This window comes from Camelus ferus, chromosome 19, assembly GCF_009834535.1.
Source record: "Camelus ferus isolate YT-003-E chromosome 19, BCGSAC_Cfer_1.0, whole genome shotgun sequence".
In the NCBI taxonomy this organism is placed as follows: domain Eukaryota; kingdom Metazoa; phylum Chordata; class Mammalia; order Artiodactyla; family Camelidae; genus Camelus; species Camelus ferus.
In genome coordinates this window covers 11,342,096-11,362,419 of record NC_045714.1, presented here as the reverse complement: position 1 = coordinate 11,362,419, position 20,324 = coordinate 11,342,096, and the positions used below count along the sequence as shown (strand labels likewise).

The following is a 20,324-nucleotide window of genomic DNA, read 5'->3' as shown; positions in this document are numbered from 1 at the left end:
GAGTCTGGACTTTTGATGTATAAGGTCCTGTGAGTATCAGATTAAGCTGACAGCTGAGAAGACCTTTACAGGGTGTGTCTGAAAGACACCTGACAGCTAGAAAGTCTCAGTCCCCCATCATAACCCTGATTTGTGTGCCTTCAAAACCTCAGTCTCTGGCCAGCTCCATGTGTAGGTACCATCCTCCTCCTCCTCTTTTCCTCCCTCCCTGCCCTTCTATCTCAAAGAATGATTTATAACCTTCTCTAATAGCTAGCACATCCCAAGGGATTTCACAAATGGGAGAACAATGTACTAGTCATGTCCTTTTCAGGTATGCTGTGACATTCACGGTGGTAGGCAGGGCAATGCTAGTATTTTAAGTTGATTTGATGGCCACCTTTTTATAGATTATACTTGAAAATTTACCAGTGACTTTTCACTATAAAACAAATGCATATTATAGAAAGAAGAAAATACAAATTTCTTTAAATGAGAATTAGAAAAATTCCATAAACTAGTAAAATGTATGGAATTAATTTGTTTCCATAAAGGCAACTGAAATATGTACAATCTACCTTTAACAAAAACTAGCCAGTTTTTGTCAATGATGGTGGAAGAAGAATGCAACCCCACTCTCGTATCATGCTTTCAGTTACAATTTCTCAGCACTGGTAAATACTCTGTGAGGGAAATACCATTCTCTCCACTTTACAGGTGAGAGAACTAGAACCCAGAGAGGTCAAGGTATCCGCCAAAGATCAGCCCACAGGTTAAACAGCAGAGTGGCTTCCTGTTTAGGTTTCTGAATCCAGTGGTTCAGAAATCCAGTGATCTCCAAGTGGGCGAAACCAAGCTCGGCCATGTGCGCAGGTGGGGAGAAGGGAAAGCTGCTGGCCTTGGAACCAGCCACACTGCCTGTGTGCTGCTCTCCTCCTCCTGAGGACAGTCTCTCTCCCGAAGGAACCTCTACATACTCACCACGATGTCATCATGTAGCTGCATTTCAAGAGGACTCTTGGAAAAGTGCACCAAGACACGAATGTCTAACAAGTGATATCATGGCCCCTGAGCACAGAAAACTGCTGCAAATGCAGGCTGGCCTCCTCTGCCAACTGGTGAGGCTGTTCTAGAAATGCAATGAAACCTGGCTTCACCCAGGTGCACCTCAAGCATTGAGACCAATACACACCAAACAAAAACAAAGGAGCCCTCTTGTAAATCCACTACACTTCAATAAAAAATAAAATTATAAAAAATCAGAAGAGTCTTTTCTCATGTGTAAACATAACCCTGTCTCATTTAGGAGGACGACCTGCAGACACATGGACATTTTATTATTCAACTGTTTTTTTCCCCAAGCACCCTACATTTTGAGAACCAAGGTATTTTGTTTTATATTCATTTGTAAGTGGGGCCATCCCCTAGCACTGTTGAGGCAGCTCAGTATCACAGAAGAACCACTGGATCAGGACAGACACATGGCTTCAAATATCAGCTCTGACACTAATCACCCACGTGACTCGATGGTCATGATCACACTCTGTACTTTACCTTCCTACCTACAAAGGAAGGCCACCACCTCAAAAATCCCAGTCCCTGTTAAGTAGACAATCATAAATCAAAACAAATGCCCAATATTAAAAAACATTCCTATGATGGGGAAAAACAGAAACCAAATGATACAATCAAGGGGCACAGAAATGCCAACAACCTGGGTCCCTTCCCTTCTCCAGCACGCTGCTGTTCAGAGTCTGGGCTTCAGAGCCAAACGAAACAACTCACGTCTCGGCTCTGTCACCTGCCAGCTTCATGAGCCTATGGCCACTGGTCTCCTCAGTATGACGGGGGCATCCCTCATAGGGCAGAGAACAGAAATTACACAAGATACTAGCAGCAGCAGTGTGGACCCTCTATACATGTTGGCTCCCACCCTCCTGATTTCTCCTGAATAGTAACTCAATTTGAGAGTCCAGACCAGGTCTTGCAGCCTCAGAGAGAGGCACACAAGGGACAGCTGGTGTGGGCACACCACAATGAGAGACCAGTGGACGGAGGGGATGAGAGTTTGCAGAAATGATCAGATAATGAAACACCTTGTATCTTCCCAAAGAGGTGAGTCATTTTCTTTTAGGTGTCAAATGAATAGCCAAATGTATCACAATCAAAATCTGTCATGAAAAAAGCCAGCCAGGTACCCATTTCAAATGAGTCGCAGCTTCTAGCGATGCAGAACCCTCAGTGGGCGACAGCATCTCCTGACCCTTAGAGGATAAGCACACACTCCCTGACTGCTCCTCCACAAATACAGAAGGCACTGCTGGATCCAGAAGTTCTAACGAGCTGAAAGTTTATTCCATTTCTAAAATACGTTTAGACTCAAACCCATCAGTTACATCTCCTTAATTCTGAAATCCAATTCTCAATTTGGGCACTTTACCAGCATCTTTTCAAAAGTTGGACTTTGGAAAATATATGCACTCTCAGACAAGAGGGGAAAAAACCCATCAGACATGCACAAAACTTGCACCCTTGAATATATTCCAATTTCCTCAGCCTTCATCTCCCTTAGCTTTTCACAATCAGTAAAGTGCAGTTACCAATCATTGGAAATGACATGAGCTTAATGTCAGAAATCATTTAGCTTAAATAAGAAAATAACTTCATTTAGCTTTCTCCCACAAAGTAAAATTAAGTTTGTTTAGCCCTGTTTTATTTATTGCCAAAGGGCAGATTTAATTTCAAGGGAGTGAAAACCAAACTCATTCCGAAGTCAAGTCTGAAGCTACCACTGTAATTTTGCTCTAACTCTTGAGGCACAACGGCTGTAAGCATTAAACCAAAGAGGCACTGATTACGGAAAAACCACAGGTGAGTGGGACCCACTAAACTTTTTAATCAGAGGGTGGAGGGTTGGGGAGAGACATGTACCACCTTCTTGGCTCCACTGCAAAAACAAGCTGTGAGAAACCCCACTGCGTCTAGGCGCCTTTTCAGCCACCCTGTTGGCCTTCATCCTCAGGACTTACCAGACACATTGATGGAGGTTCCCGCATCGATGATCCCACTGTTGGGCCTCACACAGTACCTCCGCGGTGCCGTGGTCTTTACTTTAAAGCACACATTTCGGTCTGTCGGGTTGCCCAGCTTCAGGTTGGTGGTGACAACGTCGGTGAAGGGGCCTGTGGAATGACATGAAGACTGACTGGGACCTCATCAGGACACTGAGAAGATCGAGTCATTTATGGTCTGGGGTCAGGAGGGATGTGGAAGATGGTTAAGGGAAGATTCAAGACCCCAAACCAGCTCTGACAGAAGGAGCGATGAGCTGCAGCCGACGCAGCAGCAGGGACAGCCGAGACTCCCCGAGTTCCCCCTTGCCACCGGCACCTCCCCCAGGCAGGGTGCCAGCACACAGTGTCTCACTGAGACCTCACAGCTTCACACCTCCTGCCGGAGGAGACGACTGAGGCTCAGAAGGACACACTGCTTGTCTAGTTTTCATGCTGGTTAGTGGTAGTTAGGATCTGTAACTGGGCAGCGCGAATCCAAGGCCAGTTCTTAACCTATGCTGAACACTGATTTCCACAGTGACAAAGTGAAACCTACCAGGGAGAACGTAAAGGATGAGACCTGGGACCAAAATGATTATCAAAGGCAGAGCGTGCCAAGAGTAGCAGATGTAAGAAAGACTTTAAAGCATTAATGATCTATAAACACCCCCCCCCCAGCAATACAGTGTTGCTGCAGAAAAGTTACTATCACCTTAGGCAGCAGGTTCAGAGCCCTGCTGGGCAGCCCACACCTGAGACGTCACATTCAGTTTTAACTACACAGGCTACTGGGAAGACTGAAACAAAGCTCGGTGCCTTAAGGGTATTTTTTATTATTATTTATTCATTTTCTACTTTATTAGATTTTTTAATTAAAAAAGTAAAACATGCTTCTTAAAACAAGCCAAACAATGAAAGATGTATAAAGAGGAAGTTAATAAGCTTTCCCTGGTCCCCTGAGGTAACCAGTATTAACAGTATGGGGGATCCTCCCACACCATCTATGTGCACAAACAGTACTTACATACGTGCGTGGGGAGGAGGGATTAACATAAATGACTCATACTATTCACTCGCTCTGAAACCTGCTCTTTTTCCACTTACCAGTCTACCTCCAACCCTTGACCACGAGGGCTTATTTAAGGAGTCAGGTGGAAGGGCTGAAGTACAAGGCCTCTTAGGGTCCTTTTTAACCCCTTTCAAACGTACATCTTTTCACTAGGTAAATAGTGATATCTTTGTGCTTCCTCCAGACAAGCTCTTTACTCTTTGTATCAAAAGTAAGAGATGAGTTGGGGGGGTGTATGTGCTTGTGTGTTCACAAACTAAGAAATACAAAAAAATACCTAAAGTTGGTTCATCTGCTCCCTAAGAAGACCCAAAACAAAGACATTTAAGTCTGTGCCTTGAAAAATTTTCAATGAGATTCTAGGTTCTGTAGGACAAGGATGATACCTTACTGGTTTCTGTATCTCCAGCGCTGTGCCTGGCATCTGGTAAAAGTGTGTGTGTGTGTCCAGACAGACAGAGAGATGGAGACTGACTCAGATACATTCACCAAGGAGGAAACCACCTCGTGGGTTACCACTAGCAAAATTAAAATCTCAGGCTGCTTTCTCACCTCTGGAAGTACTCAGGGTATGAAAAATCAATTTGATATGGGCTTAACTTAAATATAAATTAAGAAATCAATAACAGTGAAAAGGAAGAAAGGAAAAGGGACTCAATTTCAAAATAAAATAAACTACAGCCAGTTCTGCTTGAAAGCTTATTTTGAAAATGTGCGTTTGTTCCAGTGTGATTGATGTGCGTATTAGGGGGACAATCTGAGCATAAAACGAATTTCACATTTGCTTATGTGTGATTTTGTCTGCAGGAAATGCTAAGCGAACAGAGAAAACCGCATCCAGCTGAACTGAGCTGCACAGAAACACACAAAACACACAACTGCGCAAGTCTCAGCCACCTAGCAGCTCCCTCAGTGCACACGCGGGGCAGGAGCGCTCCCAGCCACACCTGGAGTACAACGCCCTGTGATTTCAGGTAACCCTCCTTCCTCCACTTCATTAACTCACAGACTGCAACTCTCCCACGGCCACTTCCACAGGCCAATGTCAGGTCTCTGTCAAGGCAAAGTGCCACATCTACGATGGTACTGATGTACTTCCTACCCATTTAACGTGTGCACAACTGTGCTGCTGCTTCCATTAGGTTCCTATCTTTGTGTGCGTGAGACCAACGAAGTCTTTTGGCGTTAATGCACCTAATCTCATTTTCTCCTGGTAAATCCTATGGTTTTATTGTGTTATTTTGTATAGGATGGTGATTTTTAGGAATGCATATGTCAAATTATAGTGGAACCGACTAGACTACTGGATTACCTATTGTTTTGTAGTTACTAATACTAAAAGCTATTCTCATTCTATGAGCAATGACACCTTCAAGAATGAAATGCCCAAGGAGGATTTCTCCACTTGCCTACCTTTCCAGTAAGCCCTGCCTCTGGCCCTCTGGCAGTCAAGCTGGAAGTCTCGACAGGGAGGCATTTTGTAGATGCAGCTGTGGCCAGATGTGGGGAGAAGCAAAGTCTCCGGTATTTCAACTCACCTACGGACTCCATCACACACAACCCCCTCTCTAAACTCTACATCATCTCCATATTGAGAACGAGAAGCTGACACAGGAGCCTGGGTACCCTATGACCCAAGAGGATTTTCAGCTACAGTGAGGGAGAGCCAGATGCTGACCACGTTCCATTCTTGTATCAAGTTTACAGCCTCAAGGGAGAAACAGGACACTCGGTGCTGAGGCAGTCTTTGTGGGATTACCCAGGCAGCAGCTCTCCATGACTACCCTCTTCCACCCTCCAACACATGCCCTTTGACTCACGGTGAAGATGAAGAAAGTCCGAGCTCCCATTAAGTCTCTGCTTGCTTAGGGCAGTGGTTAAAGAAAAATAAGAACTAAACACAACTCTGGTTTTGTGGAGTCACAGAAAGCAATTACACACACACACGCACACAAGCTCAGACAGATCTACACAGGCACAATCCCCATGTGCACACATTCCCCGAAACTCACATAAAAGGTGCCAATCACAAGAACGCCACATAAGCACAGCTCCAGCTCAAACGGCCCCACAACGCTGGGGGAAGAGAGGAGAAAACAGACAAAAAATGTGAGACACCTGAGAAGGAGTAAGCTTTCAAATGTAAAGCCCACGGGGCAACTATACTTCCATAAAAAAAAAAAGAATCAATTAAAAGCAGAGTTTTAAAAAGTAAAAATAAATAAACAATAAAGCCTGCAGGGGAAAACAATATTCTCACGGATAATCTGACAGTGATTTATAAACTTATCAGGCCTTATAGCTTTCCAGTACGTGCTTAAAGTTATTCACTTCAACAAAATTCTGCCTCAAGAACATGGAAACATCTTCATATCAGAATGCCAAGAATTCATAATAGCCCACAAACACATGCAAAAAAACACAGATTTTCTAAGGTGGTGTGAAGCACACTGAGAGCAGAGCACACGGACACTGGCAGGGCCTCACTGTGACGGAATGAAGAGCACGTTTCCAACTCAGCTTCTCATGTCTCTTCCTCCTCACCCTGCCTCATAAAGTGAGGAGTGCGGGGGTGGAGGTAAGTTTAAGTGTGTTTATCCTTTACATCGACCTTTTCTTCTAGGTACTCCACAAAAATAAACCAAATTTAACTGTAAACACTAAGTTGTTTTTAGAAAGTCTACCAGTTAATTTATTACAAAGCAATCTAAATAGTATTTCGATCTACATGATTCACCTAAAAGGTAGCTTAAATTATTAAAAGGCAAATAATATTTGTAGTAATAAGCAAGATAAAATAAATATCCCAGAATTCTATCTACCTCAAAATGCAATCCTGAGCTTTTAAGTGTTAGAGACTTTTTTTGGACTTATGTGGGCTTTTGTTTGTAAAAAATCTGGAGGAAACCATACTAAAAATATTTGAAAGTGAACATCATTGATAAGGCAGCAAAGAGTCATGAATAAAACTCAAAAGGTATTTTATATAAACAGGCCAACCCATTTTTCCCCACCCTGGGCAATTTACTCTAATTTTACTGAAAATAAATTCTATTCAATTTGAGTACTTATAGGAAATAAACCATGTTAGTGGTCTCCTTTTCCCCTGTATTAATGAATCAGAATACACAAAAACCTCAATAAAAATGATGTAAGGGCTTATGAGCATCATTCAGATTTTTACTAGTCAGTTGTATTTCATAAAACTGCCATTTGCATTAAAGCATTATGTAAAAAGTGGGATTTTACTATACCAACATGCATATTTATCACCAACGAATTTAAACATTGCTTATGTAGTACAGAGTCAATTTCACAAATGAAATCTTCAAAAGTAGACTTTTCTCTTTGAAGAGATGAAAAAAATGATTTGGTATCTCTAGATCTGAAGCACATCCTTTTAATCATTTTTTCTTTCTAATCTTCCATTTCTTATTTCAGACATTTATATTGATACTTATTTTAGGAATAAACATCTAAAATGTGAAATAGGTCAAAAAATGAAGCAACATGAATGTGGGAGAAATTAGGAATATTCCTTAAAATTTTAATTTTTCTTCTTTTAAACAATTTGAATAATGTTCTTTATGCCCTATATTATGCATAGTCACCTGTGAAAATTCTTGTGAATTTGACAGATGTTCATGAATAGCATTAACTAATTTGAATTTGAATTCCTTGACATGCTCTAAAATGTATTTAGATAAAGCTAAGCACAGTATAAACTACTTTCTCCACCCAGGTTTGGCTTCCTGTCATTTTAAAGTGTGTATTTTAAGACAGTTAGAAGATCTAGAATTGACCTGTCTTAGAAAGCAAATAATACAATGCCAGCAGAAATACGCACAGCATTAAAAGTAAAAGCAGGAACAGTTAATTATTCAGTCTTACTGACAAAAATGGAGTCTTGGAATTAAAAAGTGCTGGTTTAAAGGTCAAGGAAAGAAGGTCACAATCCAGCAAACTTCTCAACAGTAAGACATCAGGTTCCAGATATTGAAAATTTCATAAAAAATGGCTGGATAAACGTATTAATCAACACAAGAGCATTTTGTAGAAAAAGTATTCCATTAAATGTTTAAATATTTTACCAATCTATGCATGGTTTAAGTACTTCTTTCCTGTAATTATTCATTTAGAGATCCATGCAGGAAAAGACTATAACAAAACTCTACCTTTCACAAATAACCATTTTCACAAAAGGATAACTTAAGGGTTCAGGTCCCAATGACTACAAAAGGTAACAGTGAAAACTCCAACTGAACTCAAAACTCAGTCTTGACCTTACTTATCTATGTAACCTCAAGCATATCTTATCACCCTATCTGTAAACAGCAGGACAGAACTTAAGGGGTATTATTTTATTTTTACTCGGTAGTTCAATTTAACTAGAAAATAAAGATATAGATGGGTAGATAGATAGACAGACAGACAGACAGACAGATTTAAAAAACACACAAAACTATAAAACTCCTAGAAGATAACATACGAAAGTCTAGATAACCTTGGGTTTGGCAATGACTTTTCAGATACAACACAGAAGGCACAATCCACGGAAGAAATAATTGATAAGCTGGACTTCCTTAAAACTAAAAATGCTTGCTCTGCAATGGACAGCGTTAAAGAGAACGAGAAGACAAGCAAGCTGCAGACTGGGTGAAAATGTCTGCGAAAGACACATTCAAAATACGTCATCCAAAATATACAAAAAACTTAAAAAACTCAACACTAAGAAAATGAACAACTCAGCTTAAAAAATGGGCAAAGGATCTGAACAGATGCCTCAGCAAAGAAGATACACAAGTGGAAAATAAGATCTCGCCAACTAAAAGCTGGCACTTGCCATCCACCTCTGCTTGGATTAAATCAGCAGCTGGCCTCCAACACTCCCTGAAGAGTTGAGGATGGAGATCAGGAATGAGGCTGTCTGTGCTCTGGGAAAACTGGCAGAACAGGCCTTTTGATAATTAGGTATTTTCAGAAGATTTTATGAGCCCAAATTCTTGCATCTTCTCATATCTAGAAAAGCACTAAAATCATTAACAGTGACATCTGCTCCTCGTGGCCAGCAGCAAGCCTCTGCCTAAACATGTGCTTGACAGCACGTCCCCCGCTTCACTGAAATCATATATACACTGAGTTTCCCCCCTCCTCTTTCAGAGCAGTTCCTCAGAGTTCTCTGAGATGCTGTCTCCCAGGCTATCGTCCTCATTTTGCCCCAAATAAAACTTAACCCACAACTCTCACACTGTGTGATTTTATTTCAGTCAACAATATACAGATGAAAAAAATACACAAATGAAAAATGTTCAACATACGTCATTAAGAAATTGCAAATTAAAACAACAACGAGATACTGATACACACTTAGTAGAATGGCCAAAATCTAAAACACTGACAACAGCAATAAGCTGACAAGGATGTAGAGCAAAAGGAATTCTCATTCATCGCTGGGGGGAATACAAAATGGTATGGAACTTTGGAAGACAGTTTTCTTAAAAAAACTCAACATACTCTGTCTCCTATCACATTATCCAGCAATCACATGCCTTGGTATTTACCCAAAGGAGCTGAAAACTCATGTCCACGCAAAAACCTGCACACACGTTTATAGCAACTTTATTCATACTGCCAAAACTTGAAAGAAATCAAGATGTCCTTTAGTAGGTGAATAAACTGTGGTACATACAGACAATGGAGTATCATTCAGCACGAAAATGAGCTATCACACCATGAAAATTCAGACAGAAGAATCGTAAATGCTTATTAGTAAGTTAAGGAGACGAATCTGAAAAGGCTATATCTTGTATAATTCCAATTATATAACATTCTGGAAAAGGCAAAACTAGAGAGACAGTGGTTACCAGGGGTTAAGTGGGAAGGGAGGGATAAACAGGCTGAGCACAGAGGACTGTTGAGGCAGGGAAGCTGTTCTGTATGGAGCTATAATGGCACACATCATCATACACTTATCACAACTCACAGAATGTACCACACCAAGACTGCACCCTGAGGTAGACGACAGGCTCTGGGTGATACTGATGTGTCAGTGCAGGTTTATCAGGTGTAACAAATGTACCACTCCAGTGCTGGATGTCAATAGTGGAGGTGACTGTGCGTGTGTGGGGCCAGGGGTATATGGGAACTCTGTATTTTCTGCTCAGTTTTACTGTGGACCTAAAACTGCTCTAAAAAAAATAAAGCTTTTTTTTTTTAAAAAAAAAAAAAGGAAAAAAAGTTATTTGACCTTTATATTAATTCACTTTTGGTGGAACCCCCCCCAACATTTTTGGTATTAAATATTATTGAGTTTTAAACACATTTTTATATTTATATTATATATACATATGAATAAAGATGCTTTTTTTTTTTTTTTTTGCTTTTCTTCCTTTTTCTGGAGTTCATTAAATTCTGGTATTGCAAATACACATCCTTCCTTTGTAATATGTCTCCCAATGTAGCTACAGTACTTTGAAACTCAAACTATATGTGTTACCAAGTTATATACCAATTTGATATATAATCTATCAGGTCTCAGCTTTCCAGATATAAATTTAAAGTTATTAGCTTCACAACAGGTTTTTTTTCACTCTGCATAAAAAGGGCTATATTATTTTATACGCTTGCAAACACAATTTAGGTACATACAATATCTCTCTTTTCTTCAACCCTTCCAAAAAACAAGTTACCATATTTCACTTCAACTCTGAAAAGATTACCTTCTGGGAAGGTAATAATCTGTCTCCAGAAGCCTAGGACTGATGATAGATTTTATTAAGACAATAAAATTATGCTTGAGGTTTCAATACAGTAGACTCTGTGTATGGGAAAAGTATATTAAAATGTGAGGAAATGGACACTATAAAGTAAAAATCTGTTGGATATCTCACAGATGTCTTTAAAATTTATCCTTTGATAGTCTGTTTTCATTACAGGTATCCTATTGCCTCCTGCTTTCCCTACCCATCTGCAATGCACCAATCTTCACATTATTTTTCTTGTTTACGTTAAGTCTTCCACTTTCAGAAGGGAAACTCCATGAACACAGACACTTTTCTGACCCTCTTGTTCACTACTGAGCGTCAGCTTCCAGAACACTTTCAGACATAGTGCAGTCAGTAAATAAATCTGCTGAATGAATGAGTGGACGGCCAGGCATGCTTCTATCTGTTTTAAACAACACTTCCCCTCTTTCTGCCCGCGTTGTCCTGTGCGCACACCGGGCTCCGGATGAACGTCAAGACACCCGCTGCGCCCTCTGCAGCACTTCACCCTTCTTGTCCTCTGCATCTTAGACTTATTATAAGCTGATGGTATTTCATTTGTTCCTTTCCTGACTGCTTCCCACCTACAGCGAACCTCCACTTGATTCATCACTGGATACCCGGCGCCTAAAACAGTGCAACACACGTAGTAAAGGGACCACTGAGTGAGTGTAGTACGAATGAACACCAGGCTTCCTTAGTGGCAACTCACCTCTAATTCTGACCCATACTCCATGTAAATGGACCCATACTCCTTAACTTGGATCTGAAGTCATGATGTTTTTACTGTTCATATACAGGTTGAAGGAACTGAAAATTGTTCACTTGTGTCAATAATGCTCTCATCATTATTATTCTATGATAATATTGTTTAAAGTTGCCCCTCTAAAATATCAAAGAAAGATTTCACAGTAAAAGATATTCAAAGAGAGTTAGCTCTTGAATAACCATGAATTCAAGAGTAAGGACATCAGGACATGTTTTTTAAAAACTATTTTCATGATTTAATTCTTAGCTCACACATTAAATCAATGCTTAAGAAACAAAAATAAAGCTTTGCAACCAACGTGTCTTTAATGGCAGACGCTAGATTCCAATATTTCAGCAGAATGCCTAGTTGTGTATCTCCTCTTTTGAAATAACCACACATAAAGAACTCTACACATACACAAGACTTTCCCAAAGAAATCTCAGAATGCAATGTGTTCTAAGCTAATAAAGTAACCTTCCTGATATCCTCAGGAGACGCCAGTTACTGAGAAACATCACATCCATTATTACAGCAAGAGAAATAAAAACCAAGAATACTCACTAATGATGCCATCAAAAACACACAAGAAGCCAGCTCAACTGAAACAGACTATACCAACCTTAAGGCTGGGCTTATTCAACTCACTAGTTTCCTAGCTCCTTTGAGGCAAAGAGAGAGAAAACTCAGTCCCCCCATCAACTCCACAGGTGGGAAAACTAGACCCCAAGCCACCCTCCTCTAGTAATAAGAACTCAATAGATAAAAGTGCTATGGACGCCCACGATCAAACTCAGGAAAGCTACCTGCAGAAGACATAAAGCTAGACAGCAAGGAGCAGCCTAGGAAGCTGAAGGATATTTGCAGCTTATGTCAACAGATAAGCAATTATTATTCAGAATGCATAAAGTACTCTTATTAACGACAGACTGCTGAATTCTCATGCAGGAATACTACACAACAGTTGAAAAGAATGCACTAGACCTGTACTTCAACAAGAGACAGGTCTCGGAGACATGTTAGTGACATACACAGCGTGATACCACATTAACTAGCACAGAAAAACATGGGAACAGTTCACACTAAATTCCTCTGGACAGTAAAGAAGAGAGGAACACGAATGGACAGATGTGGGGGGCAGACATGTCTTCAAATTCTGAAGTTTATTTATTAAAGAAACATTTAAAACAAGTCTAACAAATTAACATTTAGCTATTCTGTATTTGGGTGTTTATTACATTATCTGTATTTTTCTGTATTTACATTTTCTTCCACATAAAGAAAGCTGTACTTCATGTAAGATCCAAACAACGTTTTGAGATAATTTCCTTCCCACCCAGAATGCCTCGTATGTATAAAAAATACTAGAATCCTGACTTGTGGAGTTGTTGAAAACCAACATATCTATATCAATAGGCATCCTTGTGTACTTTTTATAAAAATCAAGGTTATTATTTAAAATATGTTTAAGGTAGCAGTGCTCTCATTAATTCAAGACAAAGATCCAAACCTAAAACTTTTGACAAAATTAATTTTAAGAATTTTGAAGACCAGAAGCTGTTACCCATCTAGAGATAAATACTATGACTACTTTTTGTGAATGCAACACTTTTTTTCTAAATAGAAAAATGGCTAAAAGTTTATATGAGCGCTGAAGCTGCACACACCGTATTTATGCCCAGCACTAAGGCAGGTCATAGCACACCCATGAAGACCATTTTAAGGTAAGGGCACACCTGACTGGTATCAATTTTGTATCAGTTCTAAAAGGATCTTAGCCTATTTTAAAAACTAAATTTTTTTCAATGCACAATCTTTATTCCATTGACTAACAAACATCAAGTAATTTTTCCCTACTTAGAAGACCAAAATTTGTGATTAGAGTGATCATGAAAATAAAAAGATAAGCAATATTCTACTTCAAAAAAAAAAATCTACCTAAACAGGAGAGTAAAACATGAAGTACTGTTTTCACACAAAGCAGGAGGAAACAAGGCATACCTTATGTCCCGGTGAGGAACATGAGCAATCAGAGAGCAAGGGATCCCCACTTCTCATGGCTGGAGTTAGAATGTGACTGAGTTATAAATGAACAGTTCAGGTCAGGTGCCTAAAGTCAGTATCAGAAGAAGTAAAAACTTATCCCAAATGTTCAGTCTTTAGTGGAGATGACAGATAGCGTATGAAAAGCCTCCACACCAAAATCAACACATTTCAATTCACAGCAGACACAGAGGAGTGAAGCAAAAACACACTTAGCATTCTGCACTTCGGTGGTCCAACTTGAATTTTCAATTAGTGAACACTGAGAAGTAGCAGGATGTGTTTATCAGTTAGTATGTAATCTGCCCTGGTCTCCTTTCCAATAGAGAACCTAAGTTGCTGTACCAGTGAGGCGAGATGATCAACCAGGTCAGCAGCTTCTTAAACAAACTGAACAGGAGGCCAGGAGAAAGGCTGGGAGACTTGGATGAAAACTGTCTTCTATTTTCCCCTTTCTCTGCCTTTGGAAATCATACTCATTCTTCAAAGTTTTGCTCAAATGCCTTCTCTTTTGGAAAGGCTTACCTAATCTCTCAGTTGGAAAAAATTATTCCTTCTAATACTGTGTTCTAACGATAAGCTGATGATTGCCAAATTTATATCCACAGCCTGACCCTCTCCCCTGATCTCTACTTGCAGGTGTACCGAGCATCTCAGGTTTATCATGGCCAAACAGCAGAGTCTCCTCCCCCAAATCTACAGCTTCCCATCTCAGGAAAAGAAACCACCGTGCACCAAAACGCCTCGGCCACAGGCAGTTACCTACGTTTCCTCCCTCCCCCTCCTCCACGTTTACCCTCTCAGCCAGCTCTAGCTTCAAAACAGATCTGGAATTGAGCACTTCCCATCACATCCTCTCCACTGCGACTGCCCTGGGGTCCAAGCCACGGTCTCTCCCACACACTTGGCCTGGACTGAGGGTAACTGTATGGATTATGGATAAAACTGTAGCAGCCATATGGCTTCCACTCATACCACCACCCACACATCTCCCACAGCCTACTCTTCCCACACCAGCCCTAGTCTTTTAAAAACAGACTCCCGCTCAGAATCCACCATAACTTCCCATTTCACCACAAAATCCAAAGTCCCTCCTGTGGTCTGCCGACCAGGAAGGCTCCTTTCTCTCCCTGAGCCCCGTTCCCAGCGCAGCTCCAGCAGGCTGCTGCCAGCACAGTGCCTCCGCTGCTCCCCAAACGCACCAAACTTACCGCCACCTTGGGGCCTTGCACCCTCTGTCTGGAGTGCTCTGCCCCCTAATGAGTGCACAGCTCACACACTCATTTTATACAGGTCTCAGTTCAGAGACCACCTTCTCAGAAACATGACCTTCCCCAATTACTCCCTTTAAAACAGAACCCACCCTTTATCCCACTTAGCCCACCACCACCCCCGCTTAGCACCTACCACCGTCTGGGGCCAGATTATACATATTTCCTGTTCTTTTACTTAGTGCCCATCTCCTCACTAGAAGATGCGTTCCATAAAGCAAAAATTCTGTCAGTCTTTTCATCTTGTCTCTCAAGTACCCAGAACAGTACCTGGCAAGTTGCAGGCATGCAGTAAGTAATGGAGAATGCACAGTCCAGGTACTGTGCGAGGCCCCCAAGCCAGAGAGATGACACCGCGGCTCCTGCTCAGAACTCTGAAAAGACAGAGTGAATATACCCGGAGAACGAACCCAGGACCCTCCCAGAACTAATGAGTAAGAATCTCTGGGATTGAGGCTTTGGAATGACGTATCTTGAAAAAAAAATCATCAGATGACAGTGACACTAGTTAACATTTAACAGGTCTATTCTAAGCATTTTACATGTGTAACTCACTTAATCCCCTAACATACCCCATGGTGAAGAATCTGAGGCACAGAGATGTTAAACACCTTATCCACCGTCATGTGACTTTTAGGTGATAGACCCAGGATTCACATCCAAGCAGTATGGCCCCAGAGTTCACACTCATAACTGCTGGGCTGTACACTGCCTCTGGATGCACTGACTACTGGCTGAAAGGTAACATATAAAGTCTCGTGTAAACACAGGAGGGCGGGGAGGGCGGGGAGTTGAACATCAAGGGGAAGTTCATCTTTGAAAAGATGAAGGAATGTACATTCTGAGCTGTAGGAAAAGCCCTGGTGTCAGCACGGTGACCACCAGGCTACAGGAGAAGGGGAACGAGGGACGAGAACGAAGCCGAGACATGAGGGGAGTCGTGTCTGCCTGTGCTTTTTAAAGCTTACAGTTTAAGTGAAAATAAACTGTAGAAACCTTAAACCTATACAAGTCTGGAAACGAGCTCTGCTTGAGGAAATGAAAGGAAGAATATGAAGAATGAAAAATGATTCTAGGAGGGTAGGTATGAGGAAGGAAATGGGGTTCCATTTTCTCCTCCTGGGCTCTGAAAAGTATTCACTGCCCCTACCCGCTTTCCAGCAGAAACCAGGTTAAGACTGGATGTCCTCACAGATGTCTGTGTGTGTGTCTGAGTGTCTGTCATCCTAAACATAAATATAAAGCTTATAAATATTGCAGTTGTTTAAAATGGAAAATAAAAGCTGAGACTGTTTTAAAAACAAAAAACTGTGGCCCGATTTTGAAAGGTTCTGATGCTGGCCTAAGAATTTTGAACACTAACCTGTAGGATTGAGGGAGTCAAGTAACGTTTTAAAATAAATAAATAACATGATCAATTTTAATTTTTGAAAAACAACTCTGAAAACTATACCCAGGATAGCCTGGAGGGTGAGGGAAGTAGGAATTAAATTAGGGACAGAGAGCTGGGACATGGGGCAACAGTCCTGAAGAGAGAGGCCTACACTCAGGAAACAGCGGGGGGTAAAAAAGCAGAGGGTGCAGAAGATGTCGCTGATTAAAATGGACTGACAGATGTGGGGGGTGTGGCAGAAGGGACAGGGGAAGACGAATTTAGGACTCCTGGTTACCCAACTGGGTGCAAGGGGCATTCCCAAGATGTGGAAGGCACAGTCAATGGGAATGAGAGTACACATCACGAACACAGGGGGATCCGCTGAGTACGAGGTGCTTTCACGACAACCAGATAGGCAGGGAAGTCTGGTGGGCAGACAGCCTCGAGATCAAAAGATCTGCGTGGAGACAGAGACTTGAAATTTACTGCGTAGAAGTGAGAGCTGAAGGGATTACGAGTGAGAAAACATACAGAGAGTGGTTAAATGGAGAAGACTGAAGACAGACACTTGGGAAATGTCAATATTCAGTAAGAGAGACGATAAAGGGGAGGGCAATTCACCAGAAAACTCAAAGACAAATGTGGCAGAGAGAAACCTGGTGAACTGAGACAGGTTTCAGGGGAGGGGTATGGTCTGAGAATTGAAAGGAAAGTGAAGGCGTAAACAAACCAGTCATTGAGATTCACTGCTTCCAAAGCTTCAGTTGTGATGTAAGACCAGGCGCTTGCCTAAGTGCGGGAAGATCTGGAGGATGTGATTTCTCTTTAGGAAGGGGAAACTTCAGCATGTCTGCAGGCACTGGGAAGGCATCAAGTGGAAGAGAAATCTGAGACGCAGAAACAGAGAGGCTGACTAGCAGAGCAAGACACCACAAGCGACGGAAAAGGAATGGGCCCGAGAGCACTGGGTGAGGAGGGGTGCTGACTCTGCGAGATCTCTCTTCCACATACTTACAAGTTTGCAGGAGAGAGAGAGGAGACCAGCACGGCATAGAACATCTTTAAATATTTTCTGAGTGAAACACATGGTGTCCACACAGATCAGCTGCACACAGCAGGGCTTTTCAATGGGTTTCACCATTTCTTACCACACAAAGCTTTCTTCTTTTTCCCCTCTCTCCTTAGACCCGGACACCATTAACCCCCTGAGAGCGTGCCATGTGCCACGCACTGTACTAAGCACTGGGCTGGGGGATAAAAGACCGTCCAAAGAAGGCAAAGGGCTTGCTGATTAATAGGGAAGAAAGTCAAGGAACCCAACACAGCTCACTGTGACAAGTGCAGGCGCACAGGGGACAGGCACAACACTGAGCGGGCAGCGTCAGGAAGACGACCTCACAGCAGTGAAGGAGGGTGCAGTGAACAGGAGGAGGAATGAACTCATCCTGTGTGATGGAAGCACACACAGCAGCTCTGTGACCAGGGGGACCCAAAGGCTGGAGCACAGGCATGAGGAAAAATGACACTGGGGAGACCAGGGGTGACAGGCACAAATGATTTCCCACGTCTTGTTAAAGAGTTTACACTTTTTTTTATTTTGGCAGTGGGCACACACTTAGAGATTTTAAGCAAGCACGAGATAAGCTCAGATCTGCATATCTGAAAGTGCTTTCAGTATGGAAAAGAAAGAGGACTCAGAGAGACCAGTTCAAAAGCTACTACAGTCATCCGGGGGGGAAATGGGGAGGCAGCCACAGAGGGGACAAGGAAGAAGGGACAGATGTGAGCCACGGGCCTTCTGAGTTCGAGTTGCCTAACCGTGTGGATGTGAATACCATTCAAGGAGATGACTGCAGGAAGAGGGCGTTAGGAGAAAAAAGGAAGAGGGAGCGGTGAAGAGTACATCTGGGGTGCGCTGCACTGGGAGTACCTGCAGCCCTACACACGGGGTGGGGCGGGCCTGGGGTCACTCGTGAGTGCTGTCAGAAGCCAAGGGTGCTGGCAGAAGAGCCCCCAGCAGGGAGGGGGGGAACTGAGAGACAGAGAGAGGAGAGGAGCAAGAAGAGGGCGAGAAGGAAAACCTGTACCCCTCAACATGACCAACAGGACTCCACGAGGAGTGGGCAAAAGTGGCCACAAGGGTGGAGAAAACCAAGAGGGTAATCAGGGTGGGGAAGGGAAGAGCGTCCAGCAGCACAGTGGCGGCAGGTGTCAAACGCTACAGCAGGCACACCTGAGGGGAAGGAGACAGCGCAACAACAGGTGGGGGAATGAAGTGATAATGAGGCTCCCAGGCAATGACTTCAGGACTGAATGGGTGGTGAGAAAATGGGGACCACAGCGACTTCTAGAAGCTTGCTAGGATAAGAAGGAACGTGAAGGGAGCAGCTAGAGGGGGCAGACACACTGAGAAAGCAGCTGTTCTTTTTTAAAGATGGACAAGTCAACACTCAGATGTTTACTGAAGAGGACTAACTGCCAAGCACGGTGCTCAGGCATGCAAGGGGGAAAAAAAACCCAAAAAACGATCTTGCTTTGGAGGGCAAAGGCAACAAAGGCATTCATTGAAAAAAAAATACAAATAAAATAAAGACACCCAAATGAACTGACTAAGTCCTCTCTGCACCTCCCTAGATGACCCCTCATGTTTCTCCCACCTCTGCGTTCTCTGAGCAGGACCAGAGGTCAGCGAGGCACCCACAGGAAACTGTGATCCTCCTGTCCCCAAATTACTTGAGAAGTTTTGAATGAGTGCTTCTGCAGATTCTCTGAGGAGTGATTCATGGCTTTCCTTCATCTAATTAGTAAAGCAGTGTCTGACTTTAAAAAGGTCAAAAAGCACGGATTTAGATTTTCAGGGCAGTCCATCAGGATACATTTATATGCCAACAAATCAATTTAACCAACAGAATGAGAATTCAAATAAGCCTCCACAAGGACAAACCTTTGGTTTTTCAGCAAATTCCTCTTTTTATTCTTGTGTATGCTTCTATTTCAAATGAGCATACCAAACACTGAAAAGATGACCAAGTCCAGGGTTGTAGCCCTTCTTTGGGGTTACGAGAAGAAAACAATCGTAAGAGAAGAATATATTCTATGAGTTACTAACAGAGGAAACTAAAGAAACAAAACCTGTCGAAGCCTGCATTCTAGCACAGAAGACAAAGCAGCCAGCAAATAAAGCACACGCAGAGGAGAACATAAGCAGCATGCAAGTGACACACAACCTGTACCGTCGGAGGTGATGCAGGAAAACTAGATGAGAACATCTCCAAGAATACGCAGGGAAAGTTAACAGAATAGTAGAGCTTTTAAAAAGGAACAAGACAGCTCATTAATTAAAGACTGGAGAGCCCACTAGTGCACAGCAGGGACAGGGGCTAAGAGAAATACAAACCCCAGTTTCTGCCCTCCAGGGGTTTTCCATCTTTCCTCTTCAGCTAAAATAAACTTTAATCTCATGTTCTTAAGATCAGAGCTGGAAGGAACACCAAGGATGCCGAGTTCATGCCTCCTCATCCAACAGAAGAGGAAATCGAAGCTGGGTAGGGAGGTGAGCTGGGTGCCCAAGGACAGCAAGGTTAGGAACAGAAGCCTCCCTCTGTACAAAGCACACAGCTTCAACCCTGCATCAGTCACGTTATGTTCCTTCAGACAACAAGGGGTCATCTGTCCATGAGAGAAAACCTCAAAGACTGAGTTGTGGAAAAGGAAGAAACCCAAAATACTCCCAGTTGGACAATCATTTATTACACACACAAGCATCACATCTATGCACGCCTCTAAGCCCTCTCCCTCCTGATTCGTATCATCAGATGTCACCATCTGGGGGAATGATGGCTTCCCAAAGTACACCTTGTACAGGACAAAACAGCACTTTCGGTTATTCACCTTGAATTTATGCCTTTCAACATCTGAGAAATCTCTAGTTATATACTAACTTACCCATATTTGTTCCTCTCCCTGGTAGGAGCAGTCGGGACCACAGGCTTTGCAGCCCCACTTGTAAAGTTTAAGGTAGC

The 20,324-nt window shown here is 42.3% G+C and overlaps 1 protein-coding gene across 1 annotated transcript in view; it reads right to left on the bottom strand.

Annotated features, from left to right (window-relative positions):
- Positions 1 to 20,324, bottom strand: part of VAPB (VAMP associated protein B and C) — a 46,387-nt gene that overhangs the window by 19,179 nt on the left and 6,884 nt on the right. The window contains exon 2 of the mRNA XM_032461435.1: positions 3,009 to 3,161. Coding sequence (XP_032317326.1) covers positions 3,009 to 3,161 — 153 coding nt within the window. The remainder of the gene's footprint in view (positions 1 to 3,008; positions 3,162 to 20,324) is intronic.